General features: G+C 42.0%; 1 protein-coding gene across 13 annotated transcripts in view; it reads left to right on the top strand.

Moving 5' to 3' along the window:
- The window catches only part of USP28 (ubiquitin specific peptidase 28), an 85,683-nt gene that overhangs the window by 38,520 nt on the left and 27,145 nt on the right, over positions 1–20,018 (top strand). For 5 of the 13 annotated variants that reach the window (XM_053594637.1, XM_053594632.1, XM_053594634.1 and 2 more), the window contains 8 exons: positions 6,197–6,302; positions 7,697–7,856; positions 12,167–12,253; positions 13,188–13,325; positions 14,325–14,398; positions 15,946–16,025; positions 17,942–18,090; positions 19,751–19,878. In XM_053594637.1, the coding sequence (XP_053450612.1) occupies positions 7,698–7,856; positions 12,167–12,253; positions 13,188–13,325; positions 14,325–14,398; positions 15,946–16,025; positions 17,942–18,090; positions 19,751–19,878 (815 nt within the window). In that variant the 5' untranslated portion in view covers positions 6,197–6,302; position 7,697. Of the gene's footprint in view, positions 1–6,196; positions 6,303–7,696; positions 7,857–12,166; positions 12,254–13,187; positions 13,326–14,324; positions 14,399–15,945; positions 16,026–17,941; positions 18,091–19,750; positions 19,879–20,018 lie in introns of those variants that run through there. The other 8 variants (XM_053594638.1, XM_053594633.1, XM_053594635.1 and 5 more) reach the window with 4 other exon arrangements.

Raw genomic sequence — 20,018 nt, 5'->3', positions numbered from 1 at the left:
ACTCAAGCACTCCTGTCTCAGCCTCCCAAGTAGCTGGGACTACAGGCTGCACCATAATGTCGGCTAAGTTTTCCATTTTTTACTAGGCAGTGTCTTGCTCTTGCTAGACGGGTCTTGACCTGCTGAGCTCAAGCGGTCTTCTGGCCTTGCTTTCCCAAAGTGATCACCAGGAATGAACTACTGAGCCCAGCCTGTTTCTATGAATTTGATTACTTTAAATACTTCACACCAGTGGAATCAGCTGTCTTTTTATAACTGGCTGATTTCATTTAGGATAATGTCTTCAAGTTTGATTCATGTTGTAGCATGTGACAGAATTTTCTTTTTATTTTTTATTTTTTGCAGTTTTTGGCTGGGGCTGGGTTTGAACCCGCCGCCTCCAGCATATGGGGCCAGTGCCCTACTCCTTTGAGCCACAGGCGCTGCCCAGAATTTTCTTTTTTAATTGTAAAATACACAAAACCTACAATTTATCATCTTGACTATTTTCTTTTCTTTTTTTTTTTTTTGTGGTTTTTGGCCAGGGCTGGGTTTGAACCCGGCACCTCCGGCGTATGGGACCGGTGCCCTACTCCTTGAGCTACAGGCACCGCCTGTCATCAAGTGTATAGTTCAGTGGTATTAAATACATTTGTGTTGTTGTGCAACAGTCACCATCTCTCCAGAACTTTTTCTTTTTGCAAACTGAAACTCCCCTTATTTAACAGCAAACACTGCTCTTTCCTCCTGGAGTGACTGCCGTTCTACTTTTTATCTCTGTGAATTTCTAGGAACCCCGTGTAAGTGAGAGTAGTTTGTCCTTTTGCAGCTGGCTCCTCTTAGCGTAACGTCTTCAGACCTCATCAGTGTTGTAGCATGTCTGAGAATTTCCTTTTTGGTTAAGCCTGAATAACAATTGTGTTGTATGTATATTTATTCCACATTTTGTTTATCTCCCTTTGTCCGTTAGCAGGCAGTCGGGTTGCTCGCTGCTGTGAACATGGACCTTCTCAGGAAGAGGCATTGCTGGATCACATCATAGTTCTATTTCAATTTGAGGAATTTAAGTTGAGGAACCTCCATACTGCTTTCTGCAGCAGTCGCACCATTTAAAAATCCCAACAACAGGGCGGCACCTGTGGCTCAAAGGAGTAGGGCGCCGGCCCCATCTACGGGAGGTGGTGGGTTCAAACCCGGCCCCGGCCAAAACTGCAAAAAAAAAAAAAAAGGAAATCCCAACAACAGTGCACAAGGGTTCTAGTTTCTCCACATCCTCGCCACCTGTGTTATTTTTGTGTATTTTGATAGCCTTAAGGCTGTGCAGTGCTATCATGTGGTAGTTTTGATTTGCGTTTGTCTAATGATTAGTTGATTCTGAGCGTCTCTTTGTACGCTTCGTGGCCATTTGTACGTCATTGGAGAAATGTAGTTTCAAGTCTTTTGCCCATCTTTAATCGGGTTTTTGATTTTTTTGTTGTTCTTTATATATCCTGATCATTAACCCCTCATTGGGTGTGTGATTTGTGTGAGGTGTCTTTTTACTCTCCTGATTGTGTCATTTGATGCATAAAAGCTTTTAAGCTTAATTTAGTCCCGTAAGTCAGTTTTTGCTTTTGTTGCCTGTGCTTTTTGAAAATTTATTTTTTTTATTACTTTAGATATCTTGCATGCCTGTGCTTTCTGTGTCAAGAAATAATGTCCAAGAAATCATTGCCAAATCCAATGTCATGAAGCTTTCTATGTTTTTTTTTTTTTTTTTTTGCAGTTTTTGACTGGGGCTGGGTTTGAACCCACCACCTTCAGTATATGGGGCTGGCACCCTATTCACTGAGCCACAGGCGCCACCCAGAAGCTTTCTATGTTTGACTTTTAAAAATAAGTTTTGGGCTCAGTGCCTGTAGCACAGTGGTTACAGCACCAGCCACATGCACCAAGGCTGGCAGGTTCAAACCCGACCTGGGCCAGCTGAACAACAATGACAACTGCAACCAAAAAATAGCCAGGTGTTGTGGCAGGTGCTTATAGTCCCAGCTACTTGGGAGGCTGAGGCAAGAGAATTGCTTAAGCCCAAGAGTTGGAGGTTGCTGTGAACTGTGACATCACGGCACTCTACCCAGGGCAACGTAGTGAGACTCCGTCTCAAAAGAAAAAAGTTTTGGGGCGGCGCCTGTGGCTCAGCGGGTAGGGCGCCGGTCCCATATGCCGGAGGTGGCGGGTTCAAACCCAGCCCCGGCCAAAAAAAAAGAAAAAAGTTTTGTTTTTTCTTTTTTTCAAAAAAGTGTTGTTTTTAATTGACACATAATATTTTGTACATATTTACACGCATGCTTAACTTTTAAGCAGCTGCGTCATTCGATGTTCTGTCAGTTCTGTGCAGAGGTCCCAGTTCTTCCACACCCTCTCTGACATTTGTTTTAGAATTTGTTTTTTTTTGGAGGGGGGCTGGTTGGTTGGTTGTTTATTTTGAGAAAGGGTCTCACTTACTGCCCAGACTGGACTTTGAACTCCTGCACTCCAGAGATCCTCCTGCTTCAGCTTCCTGAATAGCTGGTAATAGGCCTGTGCCACTGTCCCTGGCTTGGCTGGTATTTTTTTTTCTTTCTTGGGTCATAGCGGTCCTAGTGGATGTGATGTGTTACGTCATTGTAGTTTTGAGTTGCCCTTCTTTGGCTAATAATGTTGAGCATCTTTTCATGTACTTATTGGTTATTACGTAGTATCTTCTTTAGAGAAATGTCTTTTGGGATTCCTTGTCTACCTTTGAAATTGGACTATTTGCTTATTGTTCTGTTATAGGAGTTCTTTATTCTGTACATAGGGTCCTTATCAGATACATGTTTGCAGAAAACTTTCTCCCATTTTTATGTGTTATCTTTTTACTTTCTTTTTTTTTTCTTTTATTTGTAGAGACAGAGTCTCACTTTATGGCCCTCGGTAGAGTGCCGTGGTCTCACGCAGCTCACAGCAACCTCCAACTCCTGGGCTTAAGCGATTCTCTTGCCTCAGCCTCCCGAGTAGCTGGGACTACAGGCGCCCGCCACAACGCCCGGCTATATTTTGGTTGCAGTTTGGCCGGGGCCGTGTTTGAACCCGTCAACCTCGGTATATGGGGCCGGCGCCCTACCGACTGAGCCACAGGTGCCGCCCATCTTTTTACTTTCTTGATGGTGTCCTTTGAAGCATAAGTGTTTTATGTTTATTGATTCAATTAATTTATTTTTGAGACACAGTCTCACTCAGTTGCCCTGAGGTTGAGTGCTGTGGCGTCATAGCTCAAGCAACCTTGAACTCTTGGGCTCAAGTGATTCTTTTGCCTCAGCCTCCCAAGTACCTGGGACTATAGGTGCCTGCCAGAGCACCCGGCTATTTGTTTTTTAGAGATGGGGTCTTGCTCTTGCTCAGGCTGGTCTCCACTCCTGAGCTCAAGCAGTCCACCCACCTCAGCCTCCCAGAGTGCTAGGATTACAGGTGTGAGCCCCTGCGCCTGGCAGTGTTTTTTATTTTGATGATGTCAAATTTATCTATGTTTTCCTTTGGTTACTTGCCTAATCTATAGCCATGGAGATTAATATGTGTGTCTTTGTCTAGGAATTTGATAGTTTTAGAGATCCTTAATGGTGTGATCTATTTTTTGTATGTGGTGTTGGGTGGTGGTTCAACTTTATTCTGTGTGTGGGTAGCCAATTTTTCCAGCCCCATTTGTAGGAAGGATACTCTTTTCCTCCTGAGTTGTCTTAAGAACTACGTTGATACTCAACTGACCATAACTATGAAGGTTTACTTCTGGACTCTAAATTCTTTTTTATTTATTTTAAAAATGTCTTTCAGAAGCAGGGTCCTACCACCTCAAATTCCCAGAATCTGGGACTAGAGGCACATGCCTCTGTGCTTGGCTTGAACTCTGCGTTCTGTTCCCTCCATCTGTGTGTCTATCCATACACCAGTAGCATATGGTCTTGATACCACAGTTTTGTAATATCTGTGTTTTTTTTTTTTTAATTAAGTGTTCTTTGTTGTTTGTATAGAAATTAATTTTATTTTATTATTTATTTATTTATTTTTGAGACAAGAGTCTCACTATGTCGCCGTTGGTAGAGTGCTATGGCATCAATGGCATCACAGCTCACAGCAACTTCAAATTCTTCAGCTTAAGTGATTCTCTGCCTCAGTCTCCCAAGTAGCTGGGACTACAGGCACCTGCCACAATACCTGGCTATTTTTTGTTGGAGGTGTCATTGTTGTTTAGCAGGCCCTGGCTGGGTTCAAACCTACCAGCCCCAGTACATGCGGCTGGTGCCCTAACCATTGAGCTACAGGTACGGAAATAAGAAATTCATTTTACTTTTGTATCTTACATTGATCTTTTATCTAACCACTTATAATTATGTGTTGTGTTCATGCATTGTTTTCTGTAGATAATTCTGGACTTCTCTTATGGAATTATCTATAAATTATGACACCTTTTTTTTATTTCCAATTTTTTTTTTTTTTTTTTGAGACTATTGCCCTGGGTTGAGTGCCATGGTATCATCATAGGTCACAGCAAACTCAAACTATTGGGGTCAAGCCTTCCTCTTGCCTCAGTCTCTTGAGTAGCTGGGACTGCAGGTACCCCACCACGGCACCTGGCTAATCTTTTCTATTTTTTTTAGTAGAGATGAGGTCTCCTTCTTGCTCAGGCTGGTCTCAAACTGCTGAGCTCAAGCAGTCCACCAGTCTCAGGCTAACAGAGTGCTAGGATTACAGCTGTGAACCCCTGTACCGGGCCCCAATCTTTGTATTTTTTAAGTTCCTACTGAGCCTGGTCAGAACTTCTGGAACTGTAGTAAATAAAAGCAGTGATAGTAAAAATGTTTGTTTGCAGCTAATCATTTCACATTTCTTCATTAAGTGTGAAGTTTGCTGTGGGTTTCTCGTGAATAGTTTTTCTCAGCCTAAGAATATTTTTTTCCTCTTCTTAGTTGACTTGGAGTTTTTATGCTGAAAGAAGTTTGAATGTTGTCAATTACTTTTTGCATATCTATTGAGATGATCACTTTTTTTTCCTTTAGCTCTGAAGATAGTGAATTTTACTAGTCAGTTTTCTAAGGTTAACTCAATATTTTATTTCTACAGTGAAGTCAAGTTGACATGGTCTTAACATGGTGATTTTTGGTACATTATTAGATTCTATTTAGTAATATTTTGTTTCGGTATTTTAAATCTGCGATCATGTATGAATTTGTCATTTTCCTTTCTCTTGACTGGTTTGGGATATAACATGTTATGGTATCTCGGTGCCTGTGGCTCAAGCTGCTGAGGCGCCAGCCACATACACCTGAGCTGGTGGGTTCGAATCCAGCCCGGGCCCGCCAAACAACAGTGATGGCCGCAACCAAAAAATAGCTGGGCGTTGTGGCAGGCACCTGTAGTCCCAGCTACTTGGGAGGCGGAGGCAGGAGAATTGCTTGAGCCCAGGAGTTGGAGGTTGCTGTGAGCTGTGATGCCACGGCACTCTACCCAGGGTGACAGCTTGAGACTCTGTCTCAAAAAAAAAAAAAAAATGAGTTGAGAAGTTTATCCCTCTTCTCCAGAATAGTTTGTGTAAGATTGAAAATATTTGTTCCTTGAATGTTTGGTTTTTATATAATGTTTTACGGTATAAATGGACTATTTCACGTACAGATATGGGATATACTTTTGACTTTGTGGAGTGAGCCTGTATAAGAGGATATTTTTGTTTTGTTTTTGAGACCCAGGCTACAGTGCAGCAGCTTGATCATAGCTCGTGGAAGCCTCAAATTTCTGGGCTCAAGCAGTCTTCCTGCCTCAGCCTCCTGAGTAGCTGGGACTATAGGCATGGAGCATGTGCTGCTATGCCTGGCTAACTTTTAAATTTTTTGTAGAGATGGGGTCTTGCTATATTGCAAGACTCACCTCAGCTTCCCAACGTGCTGGGATTACAGGTCTGAGGAGCCACTGTGTGCAGCCCAGAAGCGGAGACTTGAATCATTGCATGTTAGCAATTTGTAATTTCTTTACTATTTGCTAGTCAGATGTTACATTGTAGCTGTAAATTATTCATTTGACTCTAGCATAGAGTAATAAAATTCTTCTCCCACAGATGAGCAGTTAGAGTGAGAGCTATGGAATATGCCTTTACCGTTTTTCTAATGCTATGGACGGAAAGACAGTGTTTCCTACATGTAGAATAATTAAATTTCTATTTAACTTGCAGAAGTGATAGACCTTACTCATGATAACAAAGATGATCTTCAGGCTGCCATTGCTTTGAGTCTACTGGAGTCCCCCAAAATTCAAGCTGATGGAAGAGATCTTCACAGGTTATTGATTTAATTTATAATCTTGCTCCCCATGTTCATGTGTAGGTCAAAGGCAGTGCCACTCAGGAATAATTCTACCAGGCTCCGTTAATTGCACCTCAATGAAATTTCTTTTAAAGGAAACTTTGAGTTCACATTAGCCTACTTAATCTTTGATGCACTTTTGACAAAGACAAATATAAAGGGATCTTACTATAGCCTGAATGTTTGATTAGAAGTCTGTAAGGTTTGGGGGTTCACAATTGTTAAGGGGAAAAACACAACTAATCCAAGTATTTGATAAATACATATTCCTTTTGCAAACTTGGTGGCTTATGCTGTTGCAGACTTTTAGATGAAAGTTAAAAGTTATTTAACTTTCGCATCTCTTTCCAGGAGATACATTTTTTAATTGGCACTAATTTAGTGACTGGTACTGAACACAGACAGACATCCTGACCCAGGTGGCCTGCCAGCTTCTGGACATGTTTATTCCCTCACACTGCTGAGGTGTTTTTTTCAGGAAAGCAGAGGGCCATGTTTTGTGGGCTGGGCAATTTGGAGGCTCCCGTCTGGAGCACGGTGTCTCTCTCGCCCCTGTCAGTGTCAGGGATCTAAAACTTTTAATATGGTTGCCTTACGTAATCTTTTTTTTTTTATTTTTATTTATTTATTTATTTATTTATTTATTAAATCATAGCTGTGTACATTAGTATGATCATGGGGCACCATACACTTGGTTCATAGACCGTTTGACACATTTTCATCACACTAGTTAACATAGCTTTTGTGGCATTTTCTTAGTTATTTTGCTAAGACCTTTACATTCCACATTTACTGGGATTCACATATACCCTTGTAAGATGCACCGCAGGTGTAATCCCGTTAATCCCCCTCCCTCCCCCCTTACATAGTCTTGAGTCTCAACTCAGTTCTATCATATAACTTGAAAGTAATAATCTCTATTATGGAAGATTAAGATGTGTACGTTTTAACCTTGATTTTCATTTATATTATATTCTTACAGTTACTACATAGCTAGTGATTACCCAGTATTTTTTTTTTTTTGAGACAGAGTCTCACTATTCCACCCTCTGTAGAGTGCTGTGACGTCACAGCTCACAGCAACCTCAAACTCTTGGACTTAAGCGATTCTCTTGCCTCAGCCTCCCACGTAGCTGGGACTACAGGCACCCGCCACAATGCCCAGCTATTTTCTTGTTGCAATTGTCATTGTTTAGCTGGCCGGGCTGGGCTTGAACCCACCAGCCTCGGTGCATGTGGCTGGTGCCGTAACTACTGTGCTACAGTGCCGAGCCCCCTGGTAAATAGTTTTTCTGGTATTTTGAATTACCATATAATACACATGCATTGTTTTTTTAACTATTTTTTTCATGTATATTGGCATAATATAGGATGCATGAGCCAACCTCTGTAGAAACTAAGCGCTCAAAGAGAAAACGCTGTGAAGTTTGGGGAGAAAATCCCAATCCCAATGACTGGCGGAGAATTGATGGTTGGCCCGTTGGGCTGAAGAATGTTGGCAACACATGCTGGTTTAGTGCCGTTATTCAGGTATGGTATTTTTACAGGACAACTGTGTTGTCAGGAAATAACATGTAATTGATTAAATTGAAATGTGAAAAACATAGAAAATTAAAAACAGTTATCTAAAACTGGCAGAGTTTTTCCTTTGGTGTTATTGCGTTTTGGATTAGATGTTCTGATGTCTACACTAGGCAATACTGAAAACAAAATCTTCTGTGGTTGTATATTTACTAATTTGTGTTTTGTTTTGTTTTGTATTTTGAGACTGAGTCTCACTCTGTTGCCCTGGGTACAGTGCCGTGGCATCATCATAACTCACAACAACCTCAAACTCTTGGGTTTAAGCAATTCTCTTACCTCAGCTCCCAAGTAGCTGGGACTACAGGCGCCCACCACAACACCCGGCTATTTTTTGTTGCAGTCGTCATTGTTGTTTTAGCTGGCCCGGGCTGGGTTCGAACCTGCCAGCCTTGGTGTATGTGGCCGGCTCCGTAATCACTGTGCTACGAGTGCCGAGCCTACTCTTTTATTTTTTTTTAATCAACGTAATTTAAGTGTACTATGGAAGTTTAACTGTAGGTTCCAGTGTACCGTGAGATAAAAAAAAAAGGTTGAAAAACACTGACCTAGAGAGTAAGTGGTCTCTAGAAGTAACTGGGCATTTTAAACTTCACAGGGCCACAGTGCAGCCCCTTGAACCCCACCCTCCAGTCTTCTCCAGCAGGGTACATGGCATCAACTCCAGCTGAAAACTGGAATCTTCCCTTTCTATGCAATATAGCAGGCAGCTTCTATATATCAGGCACTGTTTTAGGCGCTAGGTAAATAGCAATAAATAAAACAAAGCACCTGGTCTCATGGTGTTTACTTTGAAAAGAGTTTACCAGATAATAAACGAAACATGTGTCAGGCGGTAGTAAGTGTCGTAAGGGGGAATAAGGGTGGGGGGCTCCAGAGGTTTCACCCAGGGAGAGGGCAGTTGTGGACAGCCTTGCTGAAGGGCAGGCATTTGAGCAGAGGCCTGGGGGTGGCCAGAGATTGAGCCGTATGGTTACAGAAGGAACATTCAGCAGAGGGGACAGCCAGTAAAAAGCCTGAGGTTCAGGGGCTTGCTGATAATGTTTGGGAAATTGCAAGACATTTGGAACTGAGTGATCCAGAACCAAGAGTCATTGCATGAGAAAAGTGGTGGAGAGCGAGTGGGGGAGCTTGGAGTTGAGATGAGGATCTGGGAATTGTACATGACATGGGAGAGCATCAGAAGGTGTGGAGCAGGAAGTGATACGATCCCATTTCCATTTTAAAAGGATCATTGGCATTCATGTTGAGAGTAGAATGTAGGAAGACAGTGTTGGATTAGGAACGCGGGTCAGTTCTTTCCTATTTGACAGGAGAGAGAGAACCCTCCTTGGATTGGCATCACCTTCCCTGCCTTTACTCCTGTGGAGACATTGAGAAGAGCTGGCAGACCCACAAGGGGACTGGGAAAGGTTTCCAAGACAGCATAAAGGGCAGGGTGGGGAGGGGGGAGAGGATGGCTGTACACTAAAGCTGAAATAGTGTCTAAATGGTCTTTTTTTCTCTGAGATACAAGCAGCCATCTTTTGAGACATAGTAGCAGAGTCAGATTTTAAAGGGAGAGAAAATCTGAAATGGTGGTTGGGAACAGCGGGATACCAGTCAGCACCAGGGCATAAGGAATAGTAGGGTTTCTGAACATTCGAAGGTCGGCTTGAGGTTCTCGACTTTAGGTATATGGTGATGTCAGAATGTTCTGTTTTTTTTTTTCAGGACTTTGTCTTAGTAGCACTCTGAAACTCGTACATGGAAAATTCAACTCCCTTAGGTTGGGGAATTTGCTGAGTGTGTGATGAAAGTACAGAGGGAAGTCTGAGAATTTAAGAAAGATAGTTAAGACTGTAGGATCCAAGCAAGATGGAGAGAAATAAAGATAAAAAAGAACTAATGGTTAAGGAACAAGGAAGAGAGTTCCGGGGTTTGCTGAAGTCAAATGACAGGTGCCCTTTTGGCTTTGGATACATAAGTCAGAAGTTATGGTCCAAGAGTGGGATTTTCTGAATGTGTGACCTGAGAATCAGCACGTCAGGGATTGACAGATCTTGGGTGTGGCCTGGGCTGTCTGTGTAGAGATGGGGTGGAAGAGTATGTCACTAGAGATGAGATGATAAAAAACTGAGAGGTTTCCTTGCAAACAGTTGAACACCTACTTTATGTCTAGCAGTGTTCTAGGACCTTGATGTAGACGTCAGTAACACAAAGGCAGCTGTGCCCGCATGGGACCTGCATTTTCCTGAGGCGAGATAGACCATGAACTGCAAAGCTGATCGAGTGATCAGCTGTGTGGCATGTGAGTTGGTGGAGGAATTCTGGAGGCATGGCAACCATGCACAGCGATTCCAGCGAGCAGTGATGGGCGCCAATGTGGGGGTGGTCTTAGCGAGCCCCCAGAGGCAGAGGCCAAGGGACTTGTGACCTACTGGATGGCAATGGTTAAGAAAGGAAAGAGTCAGAGATGATTCTGACACTCAGGCTTTGATGGAGGGAGGAGGAGGATGTAATTAAGTGATGCAGAGAACACAGAAGCAGCGGCTGTTGCCGGAAGAGCCATATTGCTGATGGGTTGGGAAGTGTGCATAATAATAGCTCACACTTTGTTGGCTTTTAAGAATAATCTCATCTTTGGGGAAAAGCCAGATTTTGGTAAAGGTTGAGAGGTGGAGTGAAGTGACCAAGAACGTGAAGCCGTTTCTTCATGGTAGAACAGAAACTCTGGAGGATGTCTAGGGCGGCCAGCAGAGTGGGAGTGGAGAGGTGTGGTGGGAAGAGAAGGGAGTGGCTGAGGATGGAGCTGACCAGCCCAGCCCCGACTCACGTGGAACGTCAGTGCAGTATCGGACCTGGTTTTCAATTTCCAGTTCAGTTGAACACTCACCCTGTTGCTGGGCCCCACCAGGGCTCGTGACAGAGTGAGGGAAGCTGGAGAGGTGGCATGTGGGCTCTGGTCAGATGCTGTCACTTTGATTATACCTGGGGTTTGTGAATACCAACATGAGTGTTTTATTTAGTGCTGATTTCAAAGTTTTGCCACTGTCTACTTGGAATGGTGCTTTAAGAATATAGGGATGAAAAAAAAAAGAATGTAGGGATGAGGAGTTAGGAATGTGCTTTAAGAATGTAGGGATGAGGAGTTATATTCATATGAGGGGTATTTAAAAAATTAGCTTGGATATTTGTAGTAGGAAAATGTGTGATTTATAGTTAAGAAGAATCCTTCTCCCCTGTTCTGCCTGCTAGACGTGTCTACTTTTGAACTTTTAGAAATGCAGTATTTATGGGCTTTTAAAAATGCAGTATTTATGGGCGGTGCCTGTGGCTCAAAGGAGTAGGGTGCCAGCCCCATATGCCGGAGGTGGCAGGTTCAAACCCAGCCCTGGCCAAAAACCTCAAAAAAAAAAAAAAAAATTCTGGCAAAGAGTAGGGAATAGTAAACATTTCTGTTCCCAGCTTAAAAAGTAAATGTGACAAATCCCTGTGCTTTTGAGTCCCTGTTGTCACATTGGGCCCCCCCCCCCACAGAGAGAACCACATATGTCTTCCCAAACAACATACAGTAGCTTTATATCTCATTAAACTTAATACAAACAGTATAATATTCTATTTATCCAAGTTTTTTACACTCAAAATATATTTCTGGAATTTTTTTTTTTTTGAGACAGAGTCTCACTCTGTTGCCCCAGGCTAGAGTTCTGTGGTGTTCCTGTAGCTCACAGCAACCTCAGACTCCTTGATTCAAGTTGTCCTCTTGCCTCAGCCTCTCAAGGGGCTGGGACTACATGTGCCTGGCTAATTTTTTTTTAATTTTTAGTAGAGATGGAGTCTGGCTCTGGTCTTGAACTCTTGAGGTCAAGGGATCCTCCTGCTTCAGCCTCCCAAAGTGCTAGGATTATAGGAATAAGCCATCACAGCTGGCCTCTTGTTCATTCTTTTTCATTCCTGTATAGTAGTTCATTATAAGAAACAAATTTTCTAAAATATTATTTTACTAATAATCTATTCTATGAATGTGGTATGGTTTAATCTATTCCTTTTGTTAAACATTAGGTTGCTTCTGTTTTTTAACTAAAAGGATTAATACTCTTTCATTTTGATTTTTGTGCATAACCATTATTATTAGCTTAGAAATAATAGATTTGCCAGGTTGACAGGTATACATACTTTGAAATATGAAGGAAAAAAATACTTAATGTGAAATAAACTTTTTTTACTGCAGTTATTTTTAAAGAAAAGCTCTGAATCCATGTCTTTGTTTATTTCAGTCACTCTTTCAATTGCCTGAATTTCGAAGACTTGTTCTCAGCTATAATCTGCCACAAAATGTCCTTGAAAATTGTCAAAGTCACACGGTAAGTTGGTGCCGAGAAATTTTTTCAGTGTTGGTTGGGCCCTTTCACCTCAAAGCCTTCTAAATTTTTGACTAAAGCTGATAACTGTAATGTTCTTTGGCTTGTGCTGATTTTTCTTTTCATTTCTAAATGGCTCTTTTTCCTTCTTTCTGAGAAGAAAGAAGGGTTTGCAATAATATAAACCTAGAAAAATGCTTCCAAGGAAGTATAGGTGGGGGGCTCTGATACCTGTGTAGAGTTTGTGGTGTCTTTCCCTCTCCCGCCGCTCAGGCCCAGTGATGCAGAAGGTGACCCAGTGTCAGAGGCCTGGGCTTTATTTGGAGGTAACCACTTCCTCTCAGGGATACTTCCCAGGATCTCACCTGGGTGTGCAGTGCATTTTCCTCATTGTAATACAGGAAGCAGTTTCAAAAAGTGAGCATTCTAGGCTGGGCACGGTGGCTCACGCCTATAATCCCAGCACTCCGGGAATCTGAGGCGGGTGGATCACCTCAGCTCACAGGTTCGAGACCAGCCTGAGCCAGAGCGAGACCTTGTCTCTAAAAATAGCTGGGCGTTATGGCGGGCGCCTGTAGTCCCAGCTAGTCGGGAGGCTGAGGCAAGAGGATCGCTTGAGCCCAAGAGTTGGAGGTTGCTGTGATGCCACGGCACTCTACCAAGGGTGACAAAGTGAGACTCTGTCTCAAAAAAAAAAAACAAAGCGAACACTCTTGTTTTTCCAAAATGTTTTATTATCATCTCTCCGGCTCCTGCCTAGTTATTCTTCAGTTTAACCCTCTATGTAGCCCTTCTTTCTCAGAGTCCCTACAACATAGTCTGAGACCGGCTTCTGACCTACACTGAGGCACATGTCAATTAGGGAGTAATTATTGACAGTTTTTCTCTTTACATGTTCTTATTTTCCAAGTAAGAATAAGTGCTGTGTTTTCTATAGGATAAGAGAAATATCATGTTTATGCAAGAGCTTCAGTATTTGTTTGCTCTGATGATGGGATCAAATCGAAAATTTGTAGACCCTTCAGCAGCCCTGGATCTGCTAAAGGGAGCATTCCGATCATCTGAGGAACAGCAGGTACAAAGGAAGCTTCGTTCTTCTCGTTCCCTCACACTTTGAAGTCACGCCTTATTAATATTACCAAGGTGATGCTTTATCTCTGCTGTGTAGTGTGTGACCAAGACTAAGCAGGACTGTGGGTGCCTGTTTTTGCCTTTTATTTTTGCCAACAGAACAGGTGGTGAGAGAGAAAGAAAGTGTGTGAGAGAGAGTGTGTGTGTGTGTGTGAGAGAGAGAGAGAAAGGGAGAGAGAGAGTGTGTGTACTTTGCACGGGTGGGGGGAGGCAGTCCTAAAGAGAAGAAGAAATAGTAGACAGGGTAATAGACTTTCACAGGGGCTATTGAAGTAGAAGGAAGGAGATTGGAAAATATCTCAATGAGCATTGCACGGTGTTACCAGGAAAAGTAGTCCTTTGCACCTTTGTCTTGCAATGGCCCAGACGGAAATCCTATTTTTAAAATTAAACATGAGTTCAACTGCTTTTCTGAGCAACCTTTTTCTTATACACTTTAATACTTTCCTTTCTCCACCTCCTGTTATTGAGCAAAGCTGTCACTGTAATATTTGCTTCTTCCCCATGTACATTTTTAAATTCTTTTCCCTATCTAAAGGTCCTACAGTTCTACAAAATTCTCAGGACAGTTCATGAGAGTTTTCTTTCTCCATTTAGATCTCATATTCCAGAAAACTACAGTCTGTTTTGGGGGCATTTTTTCCAAAAGGCTTAATTGGAAGCTTTTGTTTGTTTTTCTTTCTCTGTCCTAAATAGATGTGGCCGGGAGTGGTAGAGTTTCAGTTTCCTGCTGGCCACAACTCACTCAGAGGTCAGCGCATGTACATTCTGTTTTGTCTCTAGTAGCCGAGTTCCAGTGTTCCAGTATCTTCATCTTTGGCCCTGTGGAAGAAATACTTTTCATTAAGTAGAATCTCAGTTCATTGGTGGGAAAAGGCAGGTTTTTATTTCCCTGAGTATAGTGTTGGTTCTAACTCCTATGCAATTTGTGCCTCTCTTATAGCAAGATGTGAGTGAATTCACACACAAGCTCCTGGATTGGCTAGAGGACGCGTTCCAGCTAGCTGTTAATGTTAAGTGAGTGTTGAGGGTTTGTTTGAACATCCTTCCAATCCTCACTGTACCAGTGAGGATTATGATGAGGGAAAGTTAACTCTTCTTAAATAGAAATTGCTGGGTTTTGCCAAACCTCCTGGGGTAACCGCCGAGTTATTCCTCATATGCGTCTCCATTGCCTGTGGCTTTCCCCCTCTCACGATGTAGCTGATCGCCTTACCCAGCAGCTTTTTTACCAAGAGGGCCATTAGGGCTAACTTTGTTGACGCATGTGCTGTACATTTTTTTCTTTTTTTTTTTTTTTGGCAGAGTCTCACTATATTGCCCTCGGTAGAGTGCCATGGCATCATAGCTTGCAGCAACCTCTTAGGCTTAAGCAATTCTCTTGCCTCAGCCTCCCTAGTAGCTGGGACTACAGGTGCCTGCCACCACACCCGGCTATTTTTTTGTTGCAGTTGTCATTGTTGTTTAGGCTGAGTTTGAACTTGCCGGACTTGGTGTCTGTGGCTGGTGCCCTGCCCACTGAGCTACGAGTGCCGCCCAAATTGTTTTTTTTTTTTTTTTAAGGTCAGGTCAGGCCGGGCATGGTGGCTCTCGCCTGTAATCCTAGTACTCTGGGAGGCCCAAGGTGGGAGGATTGCTTTGGCTCAGGAGTTTGAGTTTGAGACCAGCAAGAGCAAGAACCCATCTCTACTAAAACTAGGAAAATTAGCCAGGTGTTGTGGTGTCACCTGTCATCCCAGCTACTCGGGAGACTGAGCAGGAGGATTGCTTGAGCCCAGGCGTTTGAGGTTACCTTTGAGCTTGGCTGAGGCCATGGCACTCCAGCCCAGGGGACAGGGCGAAAAAACAAAAAAGGCAAATCAACCATAGATGTGAACATGGTGGTATAATATAGATACATTAAATTCATCTAAGACCATTTTTGACATCTACTTAGAATGTGCGTATGGTAGGCTTTAATCATTTCAGTCACTAATAAAAATGAAATTTCAGGCAAAGAATATATACATGCCTTGCCTAACCCAGATGCTGAGAAGTTTGTTTTCTGAATAGTTCTCATCCTAGGTAGAAGAAGCATGTATCATAAAAGAGCTTTGCAGATAGCACCTAACATAATTAATAATAATTTAAGATGAGCTAGTAAAAAAATAACTGTTTTTATTCCATTTCTATTGTACCACTGGGGAAATGTTTTTGTATTTATTTGCAAAATCGCACGAGGGAGTTTGTTCCTATCTCCGTGCTATTGCTGTACCTCACATCTGTCGTTGGAGGTAGATGTGTGTATTGAACGAGATGCTACACGTATTCACTATGTGTGTAGCTCCCTAAGGCCAGGGATCGTGCCTTAGTATCTCTGGGTCTTCAGGGTTTTTAGCCCGGTGCCAGGCATATCATTGTTCAACACACGTTTGAACTGCACTTCTCTGCTACTGAGTTTAAACCATACCCGGCTCTTTGGGGGTTGATAAAAATGTACAATTTTTACCTTCTGGATGGTACTTGGATTTCATGTAATGCATATCTTATCCAGATGATCCAGAATTGTCTCCCTTTCTCAAAAGCAGCAATCCCAGGAACAAATCAGAAAATCCAATGGTGCAGCTGTTCTATGGTACTTTCCTGACCGAAGGGGTTCGTGAAGGTAAATTCTCTGCTCTGAATGTTGACCTGTCGCTATAATGAACAGCTTGAGAGTCAAACCCAGGTCTCAGTTTTGGTTCTGCCTCTTAGTATCTATTTGATTGTGGATAAGCTATGTGAGTTCCAGGATCCTCAGGGTCTTCCTCTGTGATCTTTATCTCAGAGTTGTCATATTAAGTTGTATATGATGTTTGCACAGCCCACATCTGGCATTAATGTGGAGCACGTAGTAATGTTAATCAGTTTTCTCTGTGTTGCTGTTTCTGATGTAATATCTAATCTCAAAAGGTTTTATTGCATTTTTTTTTTTAACTATGGAGAATTTTGACCATATACAAAAAGAACAATATAAAACTCTCCAGGGGCCAGGCGTGGTGGTTCACACCTGTAATCCTAGCACTCTGGGAGGTTGAAGCAGGAGGATTGCTTGAGGTCGGAAGTTTGAGACCATTCTGAACAAGAGCAAGACCTCTTGCTCTCTACAAAAAGTAGAAAAATTAGGCATGGTGGTCCACACCTGTAGTCCCTGCTACTTGGGAGGCTGAGGCAGGAGTTTTAGGTTGCAGTGAGCTATGATGATGCTACTGCCCTCTAGCCAAGATGACAGAGTGAGATTTTGTCTTAAGAAAATAAACGATGGTCTTGGCACCCATAGTTCAGCGGCTAGGGCGCCTGCCACATACACCGAGGCTGGCAGGTTTGAGCCTGGCCCTGGCCTGCTAAACAACAATGACAACTGCAACCAAAAAATAGCTGAGCATTGTGACAGGTACCTCCCAGCTACTTGGGAGGCTGTGGCAAGAGAATTGCTTAAGCCCAAGAGTTTGAGGTTGCTGTGAGTTATGATGCCATAGCACTCTACTGAGGGCGACATAGTGAGACTCTCTCTGTCTCAAAAAAAAAAAAAAGAAGAAAGAAAGAAAAGGAACAATCAGGAACCTAGCAACCATTATTCTGTAGCCAGTCATTCCCCACCCACCTCAGCCCTGTCTACTGGTACCCTCTGATATGCCTTATAAAACACAACTCAGTACTACTACCACTCTAGAAAATAGTGTTTTAAAATATCCTGTCAAATTTCCAATTTGTTTATACCATTTGAAACAGAGAATTTATTTTTGCAGTTTGTTTTAATAAGGATCCAAGTGCATTTCATTGATGCCAGGCTGGTACATCTTTTAAGTCCCTTGAATATCTGTGGAGACTCCTCCTTCATCCTTTTCTCCTTAAAATGTATTTTTTTTCCTAGAAACTGGTTTTTGGGGTGTGTGTGTTTCCACAGTCTGAAATTTTGTTGCTTGCATTTTTACAATACATATTTAATACCTTTTGGCATGCGTGTATACTGATAGTTAGAGCTAGAAATTTGACTAGATTCAGATAAACTATGGAGTTTTTTTTTTTTTAAACTAAGTTACAGGTGGTAGAAAAGTCTTTGATCAAGATACACATATGTGTGATTTTCTTTATTTTTGCAGTGTTAGCTCTTTTTTTTTCTTGTTGAGACAGAGTCTTACTCTTTGATCCTTGGTAGAGTGCCATGGCATCATCATAGCTCACAGCAAACTCAAACTCTTGGGCTCAAGTGCTTCAGCCTCTGGAGTAGCTGGGACTATAGGCACCTGACTAGTTTCTTTTCTATTTTTTATTAGAGATGGATTCTCGCTCTTGCTCAGACTGGTTTCAAACTCCTGAGCGCAGGCGATCACTGGCCTCAGCTCTCCAGAGTGCTAAGATTACAGGCCTGAGCCACGCCTTGCCTGGCCACAGTGCCTGGATCCACCACCTTATTAGGTTTAACCAGTTCTCAGGAAGTTGCTGAATTTAAGAAGATATTTTCTCTGTGGTGTCAGAAAATAGGCTTTTGATAGTTGTAATGACTTACGTCTTTAAAAATCAGTCTCTCTCTTTTTCTAGGAAAGCCCTTTTGTAACAATGAGACCTTTGGCCAGTATCCTCTTCAGGTAAATGGTTATCGCAACTTAGACGAATGTTTGGAAGGGGCCATGGTGGAGGGTGACATTGAGCTTCTTCCCTCCAATCATTCGCTGAAGTATGGACAAGAGGTAAGATGGATGCTTTCACTTGCTGTGCTAATGACACAGCCAGTTGAGGACTGAGCTCTTAGGCAGATTCGTTTCCCATCACATATCAAGTAACTTTACATTTTAAAAAGAGCTTGAATTTGTCTTAAGTCTTTCATGAGTTGATGTGAGGTGAGTCTTAGTGCTTTGATAAATAAATCCTTTACTAAAACTATGCGTTTGAGTCCGTCATGTAAAGGTTGTGTGCTGCTTCTGATGTTTTAAGTATGATCAAGTTTCTCTCTTTCTGTTGAAGCCTACCTGTACCTGAGTAGGGAGAGCCCACTGCCTCCATATTTTTGGAGGGTAAAAGTACAGTGATTAACTCCTATAGTATGCCATTCAGAATATTTTCCCTATTATAGTATTTACTGTTCTCAGTTGTAAATTCTGTCTTTGCTTTTAACATTTTTAAAATTTAATTTTCATTTCTTTATTATACTTTTGTGGGTTGGAAAAAAGGGGGTAAGTTAGAGGGAGAGCAAGGACAATTAATATCTCAAAATTCCAGTTGGGTTAAGAATTAGGGAGTAGTATCCATAGCTTAATCGTTAATACCACACAGTTTGGATTGTCCTCCTTTTGTCATACATTCTGAGATAAAACTGTGGCTTTTCTGAAAATCTAACTCAGTGATTTTTGTAGAAGAAGGTGGAGTTTGCTTGAATTAAAATAGGGAGCTTCCCATGAGCCTGGTGGAGTATTTTAGCTGTAGAGCAGCATGGGAACTCAAGAGAGCTGCTGCCTCCCTGGCTTTTCAAGGAAAGAGCCAGTTGCGAATAGGGAGCGGATTATCTGTACCATCTGTGCAGACCTGACACGCTCTCTGTGTCACCGGAGAGAGGGAAGGTGCACTAGCTATTTGGACCTGGAGACCTGTATTCAAGGGTGAGAACTCCTTATAAAAATAAAGCAAAAGCAAATAAAATCGTCATGCCTAAGAGTTAGCCCTGACGTAGTCAAACAGGCTGTCTGAATTCAGCTCATTGTGCTGACAGGGTATCTGAAGAGAAGGCTGTTCGCACCTTTGGTAAAGGGAACATTTTAAAGCTCTTGACAGGCGCCTCTGGCATGCAGGTGAATTGGACGGAAATGCCGTTGCTGGTTTAGGTTTTCTTCACCTATGATCAGTCTTTATTATAAGTCAAAGTAACATTGTAGGTTGATTTCACTGACTACATTATGAGACATCTGTAAATTCTTGGAATTTAGAGATTTTTCTCAGAAACTTGAGAAATTGTAAAATCATGAGGCTGTTACAAGTTTCTTTTTAGACATAAGGGAGATTCACATTCTGGCTAGTAGACTGTAAATAGTACATAATATATAAATACACATATTAGTGTTTCTTAGCTGATGTGTGGAGATAATTGTCCCCTTAGTTATATGCTACATAGATCATAATTTCTCATTCTTTCGTTACGCTAGCTGTTTCTTTCAGGTTTTGAATACTGAGTCCTCTAAGAGAGTATGATTCTAAGTGTTCATTGTCTTAAGTATTTGGGATAAGAAATGTTCTGTTGTGATTTTGATTTGAATATAGGTTCCATTCAAAAGAATAATGAGGGATATTTTAAATCTGGCTATTGTTATTTCCTAAAATTAACTTTTCTTTTTCCTATATTGACGCTCCTGACAATAGCGTTGGTTTACAAAGCTACCTCCAGTTTTGACCTTCGAACTCTCAAGATTTGAGTTCAATCAGTCCCTTGGGCAGCCAGAGAAAATTCACAATAAGCTAGAATTTCCTCAAATTATTTATATGGACAGGTGAGTTCTTGGTTGATTTTCTTCCTGATGTATCGCAGCAGTAGAAGTGGGCCTGTGCTAGATATTACTGTGCATAGGAATCAGTAGGAAGTCTTGATAACATGCACGTTTGGATTTAGTGGATATAGGTTTGAGTCCAA

Source organism: Nycticebus coucang, chromosome 6 (genome assembly GCF_027406575.1).
Source record: "Nycticebus coucang isolate mNycCou1 chromosome 6, mNycCou1.pri, whole genome shotgun sequence".
NCBI lineage: Eukaryota > Metazoa > Chordata > Mammalia > Primates > Lorisidae > Nycticebus > Nycticebus coucang.
Note: the sequence above shows the minus strand (reverse complement) of the source record. Positions and strands in the feature narration are given on the sequence as shown.